At 46.6% G+C, this 16840-nt stretch overlaps 1 protein-coding gene across 1 annotated transcript in view; it reads left to right on the top strand.

Annotated features, from left to right (window-relative positions):
• Positions 1-254: 254 nt before the first annotated feature.
• The window catches only part of LOC128949503 (type II inositol 3,4-bisphosphate 4-phosphatase-like), an 80294-nt gene continuing 63708 nt past the window's right edge, over positions 255-16840 (top strand). Inside the window, exons 1-2 of the mRNA XM_054294355.1 lie at positions 255-319; positions 15522-15652. Of these exons, the coding sequence (XP_054150330.1) occupies positions 312-319; positions 15522-15652 (139 nt within the window). The 5' untranslated portion in view covers positions 255-311. The remainder of the gene's footprint in view (positions 320-15521; positions 15653-16840) is intronic.

Raw genomic sequence — 16840 nt, 5'->3', positions numbered from 1 at the left:
CTGGTATAAAAATGAAATAGATATTAAATGTTTTTAGTGGAATTTTAATGATACTAAAATTAATTTTGTAAGCTAGGGGGAAATAATATAATAATTATGCAGGTTATTGTCATAAATGTTTGGACTCATATAAGCACATGAAAGCAATGATATTATTTTTGCTCTTTGCAGTGTTGAGAAACCCTGTTTGTAAGTTGTATAGATTCCCTACTTCTGACAACAAGTGGATGCGGATCCGGGAGCAGATGGCTGAGACCACCCTCTCCTTCCACGTTCCTAAAGAACTAATAAATCTGCACATAAAGGAGGACATGAGAAGGTAAGGAAGAGGCAGCAATATAAATTATATTTTTCTGACTTTGAATCATGCAGACGAGGAGCTAAAATATATTTATTTGTAGTATGAAATGGGCACTTTTATAGCTGCTAAGAATTTACAGCTGTAACTGAACAGAATTGATTGCTCAATAGGACTCCAGTGACCTCATAAGTTCTGAGCAATGAACTGTGCTAAAGTGCAGTCATGGCTTTAAACCTGTTAGCACCACCGTTTGATTAACAATTTAAATATTCTGGAACATTAGCATTTTATAAAGGATCAGAAAATGACAGGGGGCTGAGCAACATTGTGCTGTGTTTGGCTATGTGTCTGGGTAGAGTTAATAACATAGACAAACATTATGCCATGAAAAATGACAAGTTTATAGTGAATAAAGGAGCAATGAGGATAAAATGGACATTCCTTTAGCTAATCTAAATTAGTTGGCATAAGAAAAGGATTCCAAAGTAATGTTTGTTTGAAACCCTAACGTTTGGCCTCATAACCCAGAGAGATATCTGAGAATCATAACAATGTGTATGGCCTGGAGAAAAAGGAGAATAGAGAACACAGGTGTCCCAAAAGCCTTTGAATGTCCAATTTGCCATTGCAGTGATTAAAATGGAGCCTGTCCTTGAACCCTTGTAAGCTGTGCTGATAAAATTTGGGGAAACATCTTTTTAAGTAACCCAGGGCTACCCTGAAGACAGTGCCTCCTTCTTCTTCCAGCGATAATGGATGATGTAGAAGATATTGCCTCCTTCCTCATGCAAGTTACTTAACACATAGATGGGCAGCTGGTCTCATGTGTAAGAGTGATGCTGGGACCCAGTGCTGCATTCCAAAGCCATCCTGTGCGCTTTGAGGCAATTCCTTCCTGTTGTGTCACATCCCAAAACAACCTGTTGTGGCTGTTTGTTCTGCAGTATCAAGCTTCTTTTCCTTTTTTTATTTACCCCATCTGTTGCTTCCCTGTGATGTTTATATGCCAATAGAACAGCATGTGGGAGGCTGGAATCTTGATTTTAATAAAGTCACTGGACTGATACATCCTTATGCATGGTGATGATGGGTTATAAAATTCCTATGAATTGTTATAATAGTTTATTTTATTCATTTAGTACTGTGTTTAGGCATTTATGGCCTCATCTTGTTTGAGAATACTTATGGGCAAGGTTTTTGCAGTAAGCAATAAAAATAGATTATACTGAGTCTCACAGTTCATGCACTTCCCATATTTTCATTTGCCTCATGGGTAAGTGCCTTTTAAATGTTAGAGGATTACTTGAACCACTTTTACTACTTCTGCATTATTCTCTCCAAAGGCATAATACAAGTAATAGCCCTTGTTGTTGTATCATATTATAGAATTCACCTCCCTGGACAAACTCCTAGTAAGAATTCACCATGGTGGGGTTTTCTCTTCACCAAAATAAAGATTTGAAAAAGAAACAGAAGTAACAGTGGCACAAAGATTGAGATAAGTGCCTCTGATTTTCCTGACTGCCGGTGTGGTTGAGCTGTTCAAGCCTAGTTGAAAGTGTGGGTGTGAAAGAAAGAGACCAAGTGATTGATGCAGTCTGGAGGAGGAGATAAGACTAACCAAAATGAGCAACACTATGTAGAATACCAGCAGATGGTGGGAACAGGAGCATCTGTGTCATCTACCATCATATAAGAGTGTGGGTTGGAGCTTCTGCTTTGTCTGGCCTTTCTTTTTCAAGAAAAGCAATTGTGGAGATGTGTGTTCTTGTGGAGTCCTTACACTTGTAGTCTAGTAGAACGTGTGAGGAGGATGCTGCTATATTCGGTGTGGGCTCAAGTATTCTTCTCTGTGTCTTTTCCCCTCTGTTAGTATAAAAGGATAAATATTTCTGTCTCAGAAGCCACTTATCATACTCAGCCTGTTTCATTTTTTTTATTGTGGCTTCAATATAGTCAGGCCTGAAGCAATTACCTATAAAAATGTGCCAGTAAGTGTTAATGCTATTCAGTATTCATTAAAAATTGTAGTTTAAATTCCCTTTTCTCGCCATCTTGAGATTGATTGTCTCTTGATAAAACTTCAGTGTTCATTGTTAACCAAACCCTTTCATTTATTGACATGATGCTTTGAAATTTGTAACTTCTAACAGTATTTGACTTTATTTTAACTTTAAGGGAAAGAATTTAAAGCAGGAATGGAAGCAAAATGATCTTAAAGTAGGAAGGGAGAAACAAGTTAAATTTAGCTTATAATTGTCTACACTTTTGTATAATAAAAAGTGTAGTGGATAGAAATTTAAAAGGAACTTAAAGTTTTCATCTCTTAGGAACCATATAAAATCGTATCATGGCTTTGCAAATCCCAGTCTATTCTCCTCACATGCATAGGAAAAGAGGCTTTAAAATAATTTTAAATGTATTTGTTGCCATTTTTGGGGTGGGTAGTTTGCTCATGGGGTTCTGGTGGGGTTTCTTTTGTCTCTTTTTTCTGCTTTGTTTTCTCTTTTTCTGTTTCTAAACAACTGTTCAGGGCATGCAAAGGTAAGCACAACTCACATTGAAGTTTTTAGTTGCCTGTCGGGTCAGGCTCACCAAAACTTGAAATAATTTTGGGAAATTCTGTAAGGAGACAAAAATTGCAACTGTTTTCAAGAGAGTCTAAAATGAGATTATTAGTAGAGAAAGAAAAACATGCCTTTTTTTTTTTCTTTTTTTTCTTTTTTTTTTCTTATTGACTCCTCCGTAATAATTATTTGCCTGGTTTGGAAACAACAGAGTGAAAAAGCTATGAGTATTTTATTTCTGGAGGGAATGTTATATTGTTTGTCTGGAGTTTATTGCCTATATATCACAGAAGTATATCTTGTAGCAAAGAAAAATGAGAGTAATTTTATCTGATTCTGTTCTTTAAAAAAAAAAAAAAATTGAAGTGGTTATCCATACATTTTAAAGTGAACTTTGTTAGGAAGAATAATTCCTGTGCTCCTTTCCTTAGAAGCTTCTAAACTTCCATTATGTATGAATGATTGAGTCATATCCCAAAGCTATAGTTTATATTTACTCCAAAGCTCCTGTTTGATAAATATTCAGAATTTTTAAGCTGTTACAATATTACAGAAGTTTTGCAAATATAATCTGCAGAAATGTCCCCTCTTGTTTTGAATCCTGCTAAGCTCTTTGCTTCTGATGTGTTGTAGTGTGTTTTTAAGTTTCTTGTTTTGTTCCCCCATTTTAGGTATTATTCTCCCCCTGTTCTTTGTAAGATGGTTCTTCCCCCTCCAGTTTTCCCGCCACAGAGTCTTTGGCAGTTATGTTACCACGGTTACCCCTGCCCCCCTTATTTGTCAATCTCCCAAGTCACATAACTGCTCCTCCCTTATCCCACCATATAAGTAAAGTTTTCCTCCTCCCTGGGCCCAGTCAATCACCCCCCACTCCTCCCTGCTTTCGAGAACATTCTTCTCTCTGGGGGTCATAGTTGGCTGGCGTCCCAGGGCCCCTCCTTTGTTCTATGTTTATTGGATAAGTTCTTGTGTCAGTTTTCTTATGTACCTCCCCACATGTTCCCCTATTGGTTAGCTGGGCTTCCCCTCCCGTCTCCACCCCTTCCCTGTAAAACTCTGTCTCCCCCCGTGTTCGGGGCCATTTTGCTGTGGGTTTTTCCACTTGTTGGTTTGCCCTGTGCTGCCTGTGGGCTCTTCAATAAACCGACGTTTTACCCCCAGCAAGTGGTCGCCTCCTCTCTCGTCTCGTCCAGCGCGAACCCAAGTCCGCAATCCAGCCCAGCCCGAGGCCAGGACGCCAAGGGGGGCTGGCCTCAGATGCGCAGGGGCGTCGGCCGCTTTACCCCTTCAGCTAGCCGGACTTAGGGCCGTGTACGCCCTCGCGCAGTTTGCCGTCCAACGTGGGGGCCGACGAAGTGGACTTTTGACCACGGACTGGACCCTGCGGAGTTGGGATTTACTTATCCTCTGGACGCCAGACTACTCCGGGTAGTAGCAGGCTTCGTTTTACAAGCAGCGCTCCCCGGCGGAAGGGAGTCGGGACTCCTCGCACCCTCAGAGGACGACTCCCCGAGACAAGTGACCTTCGCCTGGTTTTTTCTTTGTCGCCGCAGCAGGATTGGTGAGTTCGGGCCCCGTCCTGGGGACTCTCCGGCTTCCCCTCTGCCTTTTTAACTTTCCCTAGGGGTATATGCCCTGCGTTGGGGACCTACCCCCCCGCCTTCTCTCCTTGAGGTTTTTCCTCGCCCCCGCGCCGTTTTTGTTTTCTCTTCCCTTTGGGTGCCGGATTTCCCCAGACGTGGGGCCGCACCCATCACCCAATCTCTTTTTCCCTCCGGCTGTTTACCCAGACTTTGGGGCAGTGGGGGGGGGGCAGGGGCCGGCGGCAGGCGGCTCATTGTTTAAGTTCTCGTTGTTTCCCGGGCGTGCGGTTGCGTCATCAGAGGATTTTCCCCCTTTCTAGCGGTAGCAGTTTCTGCTCTAGAAAGGCGCAATGGGTGCCGGCTTGGAAAAATCCCAGAAGGAGGTTTATTATGTTGTGAAGGGTTTGTTGCTTGGGGGTGGTCAGAAAGCCCGCAAGCAGGAGTTAAAATGTTTAGTTAAGTGGGTATTTTCTAGGTTTCCCGAGGTCTCCCCGGAACGCGTAAAAGAGCCGCGGTTTTGGGCAGCCGTTGTGGCAAAATTAGAAGAGGCCATAAATTCCGGGGAGACAAAACTAGCCACCGTGGCGTATTGCGCGCGCAGAGTTCATGCGACACTCGGCGTGCCTGTGGAGCCTAAGAAATGTCCCGCGGTTTCTGGTTTGTCCCCTCGTTCTCCTCGTTCAGTTGCCCTTGTCCCCCAAACCTTTCCCTCGTCCCGTAGGCATGAGCCCTCGAGGGGGATTTTGAGGGCCGACCAGAGGCAGGGGGTCCATCCTGCCCCTGCTCCCCCTCGACCGGCTCGGCCTCCCCCTTCGAGGAGCCCTGGCCAGGCTCCTTCTCTTCCCTTACCCTCTACCCCGGTCCCCAAGTCCCCGGTTCCAAACCCCAAAGTTGTTCGGTTTTGCGACGACCCTCAAAAGGGGTCCCTTGGTGCCCGAGATGGCGGCGGCCACGCGGCCGCTCCCGCCAGGGCTCTTTCTTCTCCTCCTAACCCTTTCCTCCCTAATGCTAACCCTTTCCTTCCCCTGGACCGAACCTCTTTTTCGGTTGTCCCTCCCCCATCTCTTTCCTCTGCTCCTTCCATTTCTCCGCCCTCCGATCCTCCGTCGGCTCCTCCCCAGGTTCCTCCCCCAGTTCAGCCCCCTGTTTACTCCTCCCCTGCTCCACCTTCATACTCTGCTCCGCCTCCGAACTCCACCCAGGGGGCGGAGAGGGGCGGTGTGCCGCGCCCACTCCCTCGCCCTGCCCCATTGCCAGACTCCGCCTCAACCTCCTCCAACTCCGGTTCCCACGCTCCCCCTTCCGGTTCTCACGCCTTGTGTTCGGGGTGGGGGGGGATGGATGACTGGAAGCCGGGGCAGGCGCCTTTATTGGAAGCCGCTCCGGTTACGTACCACCTCAGCGGGGAGGGGAGCTCTCAGGCCCAGTGGGTGCCTTTAGCACAGGCCCGGATTAAGAAACTGAGCAAGGCGCAGAAGGACTACTCCCGCGGGTCTGAATACTTCCGGGGTATGCTCCGGAATGCCCTTGCACAGGGAGATCTGGTGCCGGCGGACCTGAGGGCCCTTTTCTCTAGTTTAACAAGACCCATGGAGTTTAGGGTCTGGGTGGGGGAATGGAGGAGGGAGATAGTGGAGGTTCTCCCGATTCTTTGGGGGAATCCTTCAGTGTCTCATGACGCGGACGGTTTGGCAATTTCCCAAGAATATCTTTTAGGCGAGGGACAGTGGGCAGAGGGGATAGCTCAAGCAAAGGCCTTGTTCTCGTCTCAGCTTGTAGAGACCGCTAAGGCAGCAGAGCGGGCCTTTTATAAGCTAGAGGTGATGACCTCCCAATGGGAGGACGATGAAGTCCGGCAGGGGCCGCAAGAGCCTTACATGGTTTTTATCGAGCGCCTCTACAGATACGTGGAGGCGCAGGCGACCGGGGACGACGACAGGGAGAAGATGCTCTGGAGGATGGCGTATAGCAACGCCAACCTAGAGTGTCGGAAGGCCATCAGGAGGCTCCCTCGAAGTCCCCGGCCCACGGTGGAGGTCATGATAGAGGCCGTGGTAGGCCAGGTATCCTTACCATCGCGGCCTAAAAGAGCCTCAGTGGCTTTTGCGGAGGACCCCGAACCGGACTTCTTTGATATAGAAGCTGCCCCCGTTGCCGGGCCCCCAACATCCGGGTCCGGCAGAAGATCAACAGCCACCCACCCCTGCCACCTCTGTGGCAAGACAGGGCATTGGATGCCTCAATGCCAGATGCGATTAGATTATTTGGAGTATAGAAGGAAGCGGGAAAAGGAGGAGAGTAAGGGCACAAAAAACTAGGCCTGGAGCGCAGCCCCTCCCTGCGCGAAGACAAAAATGCGGCAGGCCACTTAACAACAAGCGGGGAGGGAGGAGACGACAGAGAGCTGCCGTACACACTGCCGGATTTGTCTTACTTAGTACCAGACTTGACACATACCTGTGGTATTCAGCCTACACCTGCGCTTGACACCATGTCCTCTGTCCCTACAGGCTGCAGCTAACTAGGGACTTCTATCTCCCTAGTAGTGACATCCAGCTGGTGTCTGTCGACCTGCAACACCCGGGTCGCTGGAGGAAACTTGGACGTTGCAGGTGGACAGTCGTCGGGGACACAAAGCACACACCGCGAGACATTCACATCGTCCCTGGTCTAGTAACTACCGACCGGGACCGTTTCGTGGTAGGGCTGTACTGTGTCCGACCCCCACTCTTCCTCCCTAAGGGACAGATCATTGCCCAGGCTATTCCGGTTCCAGATAAAGATAATTGGAAGAACTCCGTGGAGAGGACATCGCCTCCGACAGTAGCCTGGGCACAGCTGGTGGGGAGGGAGAAGCCCCGCCTGACTTGTCAGCTCTCGTTGGGAGGGGACAGAAAGATCGTGAGGGGTCTTTTGGACACAGGTGCGGATGTGACGATCATTCCCTCTCAGGAGTGGCCGTCACATTGGGACTTGCAAAGCGCTGCGGGCACAATCTCAGGTGTTGGGGGCCTTCAATTGGCCAATCAATCTAAGAGCATTGTGCAAATTAAGGGGCCCGATGGGCAATTGGCCTCTATACGCCCGTTCGTTTTAGATTATACCGAGCCTCTCTGGGGAAGGGACCTACTAGCCCAGTGGGGAGCCAGAATTGACCTCCCAAAGGCTCCCCAGGTTTTTCGGGCAGTGGCCACTGAGGAGCGCCAGACCTGGAAGCTGAATTGGCTGTCAGATAAACCAGTACAGGTCTTGCAGTGGCCACTCAACAAGCAAAAATTAAAAGCGCTCAATGAGCTCATTTAGGAACAGTTACTGAAAGGCCACCTGGTGGAGACAATGTCACCTTGGAACTCCCCAGTGTTTGTCATTAAGAAGCCTAATAAGGACAAGTGGCGGCTCCTGACCGACCTCCGCCAAATTAACGAACAAATAATGGACATGGGTCCTCTTCAGCCAGGGATGCCTTCCCCAGCAATGCTCCCTCAAAACTGGAATTTGGCAGTTATAGATATAAAAGATGGTTTTTTCCAGATTCCCCTGCACCCAGACGATGCCCCGCGCTTTGCGTTCACAGTTCCATCCATCAATCGTGAGTCCCCAGCCAAGCGCTATCATTGGCGAATGCTTCCGCAAGGCCTAAAGAACAGCCCTGTGATCTGCCAATGGTATGTCGCTTTGCTGCTGTCACCCATACGTACAGCCCTCGGGGATGCCGTCATCATTCACCATTACATGGACGACATCCTCGTGTGTGCACCCGACCACAGTCTGCTTGCCCATGCGCTTGACCTGACAACCAATGCGTTGCTTGCTGCAGGGTTCGAGCTCCAGCAGGACAAAATTCAGCGGATGCCACCTTGGAAATACCTGGGCCTCGAAATCACAAAGCGGACCATTGTTCCGCAGAAATTGGCTATTAGGACAAAAGTCCAGACCCTAGCGGATGTCCATCAGCTGTGTGGGTCTTTAAATTGGGTGAGACCCTGGCTAGGCATTTCAACTGAAGACCTAGCCCCCCTTTTCAATTTGTTGAAAGGGGGAGAGGGGCTGAGTTCCCCTAGGGCTCTCACCCCAGAGGCAGGGGTGGCTTTGGAGAAGATACAGAAAGTTATTTTGGCCAGGCAGGCCCACCGTTACCATCCGGGCCTGCCCTTCAAATTTATTATACTGAGAAAATTGCCACATCTCCATGGCGTGATACACCAGTGGGACACCAGTGTAAAGGACCAGGGGCTGGGTGACCCCCTCTTAATTATAGAGTGGGTGTTTCTCAGCCACCATCGGTCCAAAAGAATGACACGGCCACAGGAGTTGGTAGCCGAACTGATCCTCAAAGCAAGATCGAGGATCAGGGAGCTGGCGGGGTGTGATTTCGCATGCATACATATCCCAATTAAATTAGAATCAGGACAACTCAAATTAAAGACCTTTGAAGAACTGCTGCAAACTAATGAATATCTTCAGTTTGCACTCGACAGCTACACCGGGCGCATCGCAGTAGATCGGCCGGCCCACAAATTATTCAATTCGGAGTTTAAATTATCGCTGAAAAAGGTTCAGAGCAGGAAGCTGCTGGATGCCTTGACAGTTTTCACAGACGCGTCTGGAGCATCCCACAAGTCAGTAATGACTTGGAAAGATCCTCAGACTCAGCAGTGGGAGACTGATGTTGTTGTTGTGGAGGGCTCTCCACAAGTTGCTGAGTTGGACACAGTCGTCAGGGCATTCCAGAGGTTCCCTGGGCCTTCTAATTTGGTTACAGATTCTGCATATGTCGCAGGTGTAGTGTCTCAAGCTGAGTCTGCGGTTCTTCAAGAGGTCACCAGCAAAAGATTATTTGAGTTGCTTAACAGGCTCGTCGAGCTAGTCTCCCACCGCGAGCACCCTTTTTATGTTATGCATGTGAGATCACATACTGATCTGCCCGGGTTTATTGCGGAAGGCAACCGTTGTGCCGACTCTCTGGCCGCGGCTGCTGTTACGCAGGCCCCTCTCCCAGACGTGTTCGGCCAGGCTAAGATCAGTCACCAACTTTTCCATCAGAATGCGCCTGGCCTGGTCTGGCAGTTCAATCTGACACAGGATCAGGCCAAGGCGATAGTGGCCACATGTCCCCAATGCCAACAAGATCAGATGCCTACTGTGGCCTCAGGGGCCAATCCCCGAGGTTTGGCGAGCTGCGAAGTGTGGCAGATGGACGTGACGCATGTCCCATCTTTTGGTCGATTGTGTTACGTCCATGTCTCAGTTGATACCTTCTCTGGGGCTATCTATGCTTCTGCCCACACAGGTGAAAAGGCAGCGGATGTGCAGAAGCATCTGCTTCAGGCATTCGCTGTCTTGGGCATCCTTAGGGCCCTAAAAACAGATAATGGCCCTGCGTATACCTCCAAGGAGCTGCGGAGCTTCCTGCAGCAATGGGGAGTAGTCCATACGACTGGCATCCCCTATTCCCCAACAGGCCAAGCCATGGTGGAGAGGGCCCACCAGAGCTTTAAGAAGATCTTATCCCGGCAACAACCGGCGATGAAGGTGGAGACCCCCCACGTCCGGCTGTCAAGGGCATTGTACACGCTTAACTTCCTAAATTGCTCTTTTGACAGCCAAAATCCTCCAGTGGTCCGGCACTTTGGCAGTCACCAGCAGCTGCAGCCTAAAGCCAGGCCACCGGTTCTTGTAAAAGATCCGGAGACCTGGCGGACGGAGGGCCCCTTTGACCTGGTGACCTGGGGGAGGGGATATGCCTGCGTGTCCACTCCCTCAGGCCCCAGGTGGATTCCATCTAAGTGGGTCAGGCCCTTCGTCCCGAAACAGAGGACTAAGAAGGAGGCAGTACCACAAGTCCGGCAAGCTTGTTGGCGTTGGCGGAGGAAACCACACCATCAATCTTTGTCTTTCTTTCCGGATCTTCCCCCAGTTACAGAAGAGCCCTCTCCTCCAGCTTCTCCTCCACCCCTTGACCTCCTATGTCATGTTTCCTCCCATTCACCCCCTGCTCCAGCTCTTACCCCCTGTATGTTTTACTTAAACTGGTTGTTTGGAGAAGAACCATTTTTGTGAATTCGTCATACTTTTACTATCTTATCTCATTTCAGTTACATCTCCCCCATGGCCCCCGTTTCAACATCGCTGACTCCCAACCCTAGCCTGCTAATGGCGATCATGACGACCTGCGGACTCCTTTTGCCACCTTCGGAGCCGTGGGTCATCCCCCAGCGGAAAGTCAACGTCTGGCGTGCCTTGGCTCAATCGTTAGGACAGGACAGTATATGCCTAGACACCGGCGCAGCAGAGGACCCGATGTCGCCTTGTGGGGATCCCTTTCTCTCCAGGCGAGTTTCTCCCTGCCTTCTAAAGTGCCTTTAATGCTATCCTAGCCCAGAGCCTCACTATCCTCCCCAGTTTTGATTCCTCCAAAGCCTGGAGAGACGGAGTGAGCAGGCTAGATCCTGCACCCTCCGAGCCCACAGAGTTACATTTCCTCGGTTCGACCAATGCATCAATTTGCTTTCAGTTTGATTATACAATCACCCCCGTCGAGAGGGGTAGTGAGGTAGTGCTACAGTCCAAGTTAGAATACCAAGCTAAGCAGTGGTGTAAGGCTGTCCTAAAGATCCTCGGCCCCACCACTACCAGACGGACCCCTTACTCCCTTCCCCGAGGCGTGTTTTTAATTGTGGCGACCAGGCGTGGGCAGGCATCCCCTCTGGCCTGGTCGGAAGGGCCGTGCACTTTTGGCCGGCTGACACTGTTTACCCCCAACGTCACTCAAATTATCAATTGGAAGAAGACAAACATCACATCTAAATTGGCTAGACCTAAAAGAGATCTCAAGGATCTCATTGAGGATTGTGATGATGAAATTACTCATTGGTCACACTCAAAATCCGTCGCCTTTACCATTTTGTTGCCTTGGGTATCGGTGGCGAAGGCTCTAGGTGAATTGGGCTGTCTAGAGTGTTGGGTGGCTAAACAAGCAAATTTTACTTCGGCCGCGCTCTACGACCTCCTCACAGACGAGGAAATAACAAGGAAGGCGACACTCCAAAACAGAGCAGCAATAGATTTTCTATTGCTGCTCCATCATCATCACTGTGAGGAGTTTGAGGGCCTCTGCTGCCTGAACCTATCCTCTCGAGCCGAGGACGCCAGACATTCCATCAAGAGGCTGCAAGACCTTGTCCATCAGGTCAAGCAAGAAACCTCTGACTGGCTGGGGGACATTTTCAAGGGTTGGGGCCTCAGCGGGTGGGCCGGTTCCATAATAGAATCTGTTTGCAAGGTTGTTCTGAGTTAATTAGTACTTTTAGTTTTCATTATTTTGATCTGCGGTTTGGTCCAGAGACTAATGGTCAGAGATACCTCAGCATCTGTCAACCATGCCGCAGTCCCGTCGGACAAGCCCATTGAGCTGGAAGACCTCTCCTCGGAGGCCGAAGAAGCTACAGATGAGGAAGGGGCGACCGCACCGTCCTTCGACCACCCAGGGGCGGGCGGATTCCAGCTCGAAGAAAGCGAGGCCTGGCCGGACCAGCCGCGAGATCCTGAATTTTAAGTTTCTGTGGACTTCCCGTTCTTTTTATTTTATTTGTTAAGAAACGGGGAGATGTTGTAGTGTGTTTTTAAGTTTCTTGTTTTGTTCCCCCATTTTAGGTATTATTCTCTCCCTGTTCTTTGTAAGATGGTTCTTCCCCCTCCAGTTTTCCCGCCACAGAGTCTTTGGCAGTTATGTTACCACGGTTACCCCTGTCCCCCTTATTTGTCAATTTCTCAAGTTACATAACTGCTCCTCCCTTATCCCACCATATAAGTAAAGTTTTCCTCCTCCCTGGGCCCAGTCAATCACCCCCCACTCCTCCCTGCTTTCGAGAACATTCTTCTCTCTGGGGGTCATAGTTGGCTGGCGTCCCAGGGCCCCTCCTTATTGGATAAGTTCTTGTGTCAGTTTTCTTATGTACCTCCCCACATGTTCCCCTATTGGTTAGCTGGGCTTCCCCTCCCGTCTCCACCCCTTCCCTGTAAAACTCTGTCTCCCCCCGTGTTCGGGGCCATTTTTGCTGTGGGTTTTTCCACCTGTTGGTTTGCCCTGTGCTGCATGTGGGCTCTTCAATAAACCGACGTTTTACCCCCAGCAAGTGGTCGCCTCCTCTCTCGTCTCGTCCAGCGCGAACCCAAGTCCGCAATCCAGCCCAGCCCGAGGCCAGGACGCCAAGGGGGGCTGGCCTCAGATGCGCAGGGGCGTCGGCCGCTTTACCCCTTCAGCTAGCCGGACTTAGGGCCGTGTACGCCCTCGCGCACTGATGTTTTGCAAAAGTAGATTTCAGAAGCTCATTTTGCTTAGCGGAGGCCAAAATCACTTAGTCTTCTAGGTTTTGAATTTGTCATGTTTGCTTTACTAGGAAACACATCATTAGATTTTTGAAGCTGTATGTATAAAAAATTGCTACTTGGCCTTCATACAGCATTTTCAGCTTATGTGCTTTTTAATAGCACAATTGTTGTTTGACACAGTTACTGGTTGAAGTGGATTTTTAAAGTTATTCAATGAAATAAGTTAACATTAAAGTATTAAAATATTATTAAAAATTTCAACAATTGTATTAGTGTGAACTGTAAACTTTTTCAAAAATGGAAAATATTATGGTTTTTCCACTCTGTGTACTTTTAGAAAAGGCCTTTCATGTAATAATAATAAAGCTTGGTACTGTGGAGTATTGTTGATGGAGTTTAGATATAGAAAAGACAACTCTTTTTTCATTCATAACTCAGAATTTTATGGAGTCAACAACAGCAGTGATAAACTGTAAAAAGACCACGAGACATAAATCCAATTTAAATGCTCTGTCTTCTATAATTTCATTAGAAAAAGAAATAGATATAAAGTGAGGCTATGAAACTGTTTTCTATGGAAGTGTCTGCCATATAATCCTGTTTTCTAATGGTTTTGATTTTGCTGGAGTTTAAAATGCAAATAAATTCAGAAATCGTAGTCTTTAAAATTTCCACGCTGTGTATGCTCTAGATTGCTATAGCGCTGTACTCTCACTTTAAGCATTGTTGATGTGTCTTTTTTTGCCACATATTGAAGACTGAATTTTTACTTCATTGATTTGTACATGTTTCTGAGGAGAAACAAATACCAACCTTGTCACCAGTAATGGGGACAGGATTTGATATTTCTTGAAGACCTATTAAAATTAATATTCCCATTGCTATTGATGTCAGTGGAGTTAACTCTCAAACTTCAGTTTGAGACCAGCAGCTCCAGGCATGAGCTTAGATGGAGGCAGGGATGTAGTTCTTGGATAGAATACTCTATTCCTATACAGAAGGAGTAGTAAAGTTTTGGAAGCCAGCCAGGTCCAAACATTGTTGCTAAAACTATTAAATCAGACACCATAAATATTAAGGGCCAAAACATTATCGCTGCACATAAACAAAATTGCATACCCTGACAAATTTTACACACTTTGCTGAGAAGGAAGCCCTAAGATTTTAATTGAAAGGGAACCTCATGTTATACTGCTAAAAACTGGCAAAGAAAATGGTCCCTGAGAATGTTTGGTTTATCCTCTCAAATCCCTTCGTGACAGATTGTTCTTATGCTACAGCATTACCAGTTTGTATTGCTGGAGGAAAGTTTAATTGGTTCAGCTTCAGGAGCAATTAAATGGCAGAAAGTAATAATATCGTTAACATAGACTGTCAGCAAGTCCATGTGTTGTGTCTTTGTTTCCATGTTGATATTTTCAAGAACATGTACAAATGCAATGCTTTAATTCCGCTTCCAGTGCAGTCTCTCTGGTTTTGATTGTCACCTACACCAGGAGCAGAGGTCTGCCTATGGAGCTTGTTCTGACTGCACTGCTCACACTAATGCAAAGCTAATAATGATGGGGAAAGCCCCACCAGTGTGTTGCTGTTCCATTTAAGAAGTCATTTTAAGGCTTTTTTGACTAATGGTCAGATCTACTGCTCACATAAGTGAGCTCTGTGTTCCTGCGCTGCAAGCTCACTGGTCCTTTCCTCCCTCTTTCCACCTCTTCTACCCTATTTTTGCTTTTTCTTACATAACTTTTCTGTATGCAAGAACTGTCTACTGGAAGACTTTTTGGAGACTTCCAAGAATTACAGTGGAACACTCTTCTTGATGCTCCAAGGAAAATAATGAAAACTGGTTGTGTTGCAAACATTTTCTCCTGTTAAATTCCAGATGTTTGAAGACTGACTGAAGATCTTTTATTTTCCTTAAAAGCAGGTCCCACAAAATGGCTTTGGGAGAGATACAGGAGAAACTTCCTCTGCAAGAGGAAAAACCAAACAGAAAGCCCAAAATACTAAGCTTGTTTGTGCAGGAAATTCAGATGATCTCTATTTCACTCAGGTCAGCTCTCAGGAGTGTACAGGAAAACTGATAATTTACTAAAGGATTTCCTTTTGGATTTCCAGTGACCTGTTTGGTTACCACAGCAGTACTTTTTTGACCTGATGAACACTGGACATGACATTTTAGGGAGCAGGTGTTGGGATTTTTTGTGTATATTTTGTTTTGAATCCTGAAGAAATGTGGTGAGAGCTGATGTGTTGATTAAACTGAATTTGTAGAAACACTGCTAGAAATATGTGTTTATGAAATGTTTATGAAAGTATACAAAGAGTAGTGCATCAAAACAACCATACTGAAAGTTTTGCAGGAAAAAGAAACTTTATATTCTTTCCAATGTTGTTTAATATCTCTTGAGATAAAGTTACTTGCTCTGAGCACAACTCTCTGGAGCCTGGAAGCCTTCTTTCCTTCATGAAAGAAGTGGTATTTCATTTTGAAGGTTACTGCATTTATACCAGATGAGTTTTGAGCACAAAAGTTACTGCATTATCTACTGACATAATTTATTGTTTACTTGTAAAAGAGAGATGAAAAGCAGATCTCACAAGCAGTCCGAAAACGGATTTTATTTCAATTAGAAATCTTTCTGATGTTTTGTAGCAAACTTGTTTTAGATTAATTTGGATGAACCTTGATAGATTAATGAGTTAATTAGCGCCTTCCCTTTTTGCTTTTTGGTACAGGAATCAGGAGCTTAAAGACCTGGGAGAGCTTGCTCCTCACTGGGACAACATGCGCAAAAGTGTAATTGCTCACTGTGATCAGTTGCTGAGCATGTACCAGGACACTCTGGCAGAGCTTGGGAAGCATACAGGTGGGAATCTGTGATTTTATCTGGAACCTTTCAGAGCTTACTAGATTGTTAGCTATAAAATACTGGCATATTCAGTGGGAATAAAATACATAAAAATCTTAGAATCAAGGGATGGTTTGGATTGGAAGGGACCTTAAAGATTATCAAGTTCTAGCCCACCTGGACCAGGTTACTCAAACTCCCATCCAGCCTGGCCTTGAATACTTCCAGCAATGGGGCATCCCCAGCTCCTCTGGGCAGCCTGTTCCAGTGTCTCACCTCCCTCCACATTAAAGAATTTCTTCCTTATGTCTAATCCAGATCTCCTCATTTAAGTTTGAATCCCCTTGTCCTGTCATCACATGATCTTGTAGAAAGTCCCGCTCCAGCTTTTATTGTAAGCTCCCTCCAGGTACTGAGGCAGTAAGGTTGCAATTGCATCAGCCTGAAATCTCTTTCCCAAGCTGAACTGTTCCAATCAGCATCTCTGTGGCCTCCTCTGGACTCACTCCAGCAGGTCTGTGTCCCTCCTGCGCTGGGAGCCCAGAGCTGGATGCAGAGATCTTGGTCACAGAAAAGGAGAAATCCGATTTGAGTGTATTAAAAAAAACCAGTCTCTAACTGAAAGTCACCTTTTTGAAAGCAGTCGGTCAGCTGCTTAAATATTTGGTGGGGGAAAAAGCTCTTGTGTTGCACTAAATGTTGTATAATTATTTCCATTTTGTTGGCAGAAGTGACGTTTCTTGTATTTATGATTGTTTGCCATCATCAGAATATCCCAGTTCCAATTTTGGCATCTACTGTCTAGCCCAGTATGGCACTTCCTGATTCTGTTTTAAATAGTATCTATATGTATTTTCAATCTTTGCCTAATTAATCTTGAAAGCGCTCCATAAAGTGTCGTAAACAAGCCAATAAATACAGATAATGACAGATCCAATGTAATAATTATAACATTCAGGAAGATATTGAGGGGACATTTTGAGATTTTAAAAAACAGACAATATAATCTCTTAAACATAAACCCTGCAAGACCTGTGTTGTGCAAAGTGGCTTTCTAAAGGGTTTATAATGTTAAAGGACCCATCTTAATTGGGTCTTGAGAGAAATAATGTGGTCCTGGGAAACTGAGGTCATCCGGGAGGAGCAAATCAGCACATGTAAAAGAGAAAGGGACATTAATCAGAAAACAAAGCAGTCTAATACAAG

Source organism: Melozone crissalis, unplaced genomic scaffold, assembly GCF_028551555.1.
Source record: "Melozone crissalis strain CALT ecotype California unplaced genomic scaffold, PUWL_Pcris_2 ptg000245l_1, whole genome shotgun sequence".
In the NCBI taxonomy this organism is placed as follows: Eukaryota; Metazoa; Chordata; class Aves; order Passeriformes; family Passerellidae; genus Melozone; species Melozone crissalis.
This window is presented reverse-complemented; position numbering and strand designations above follow the sequence as displayed.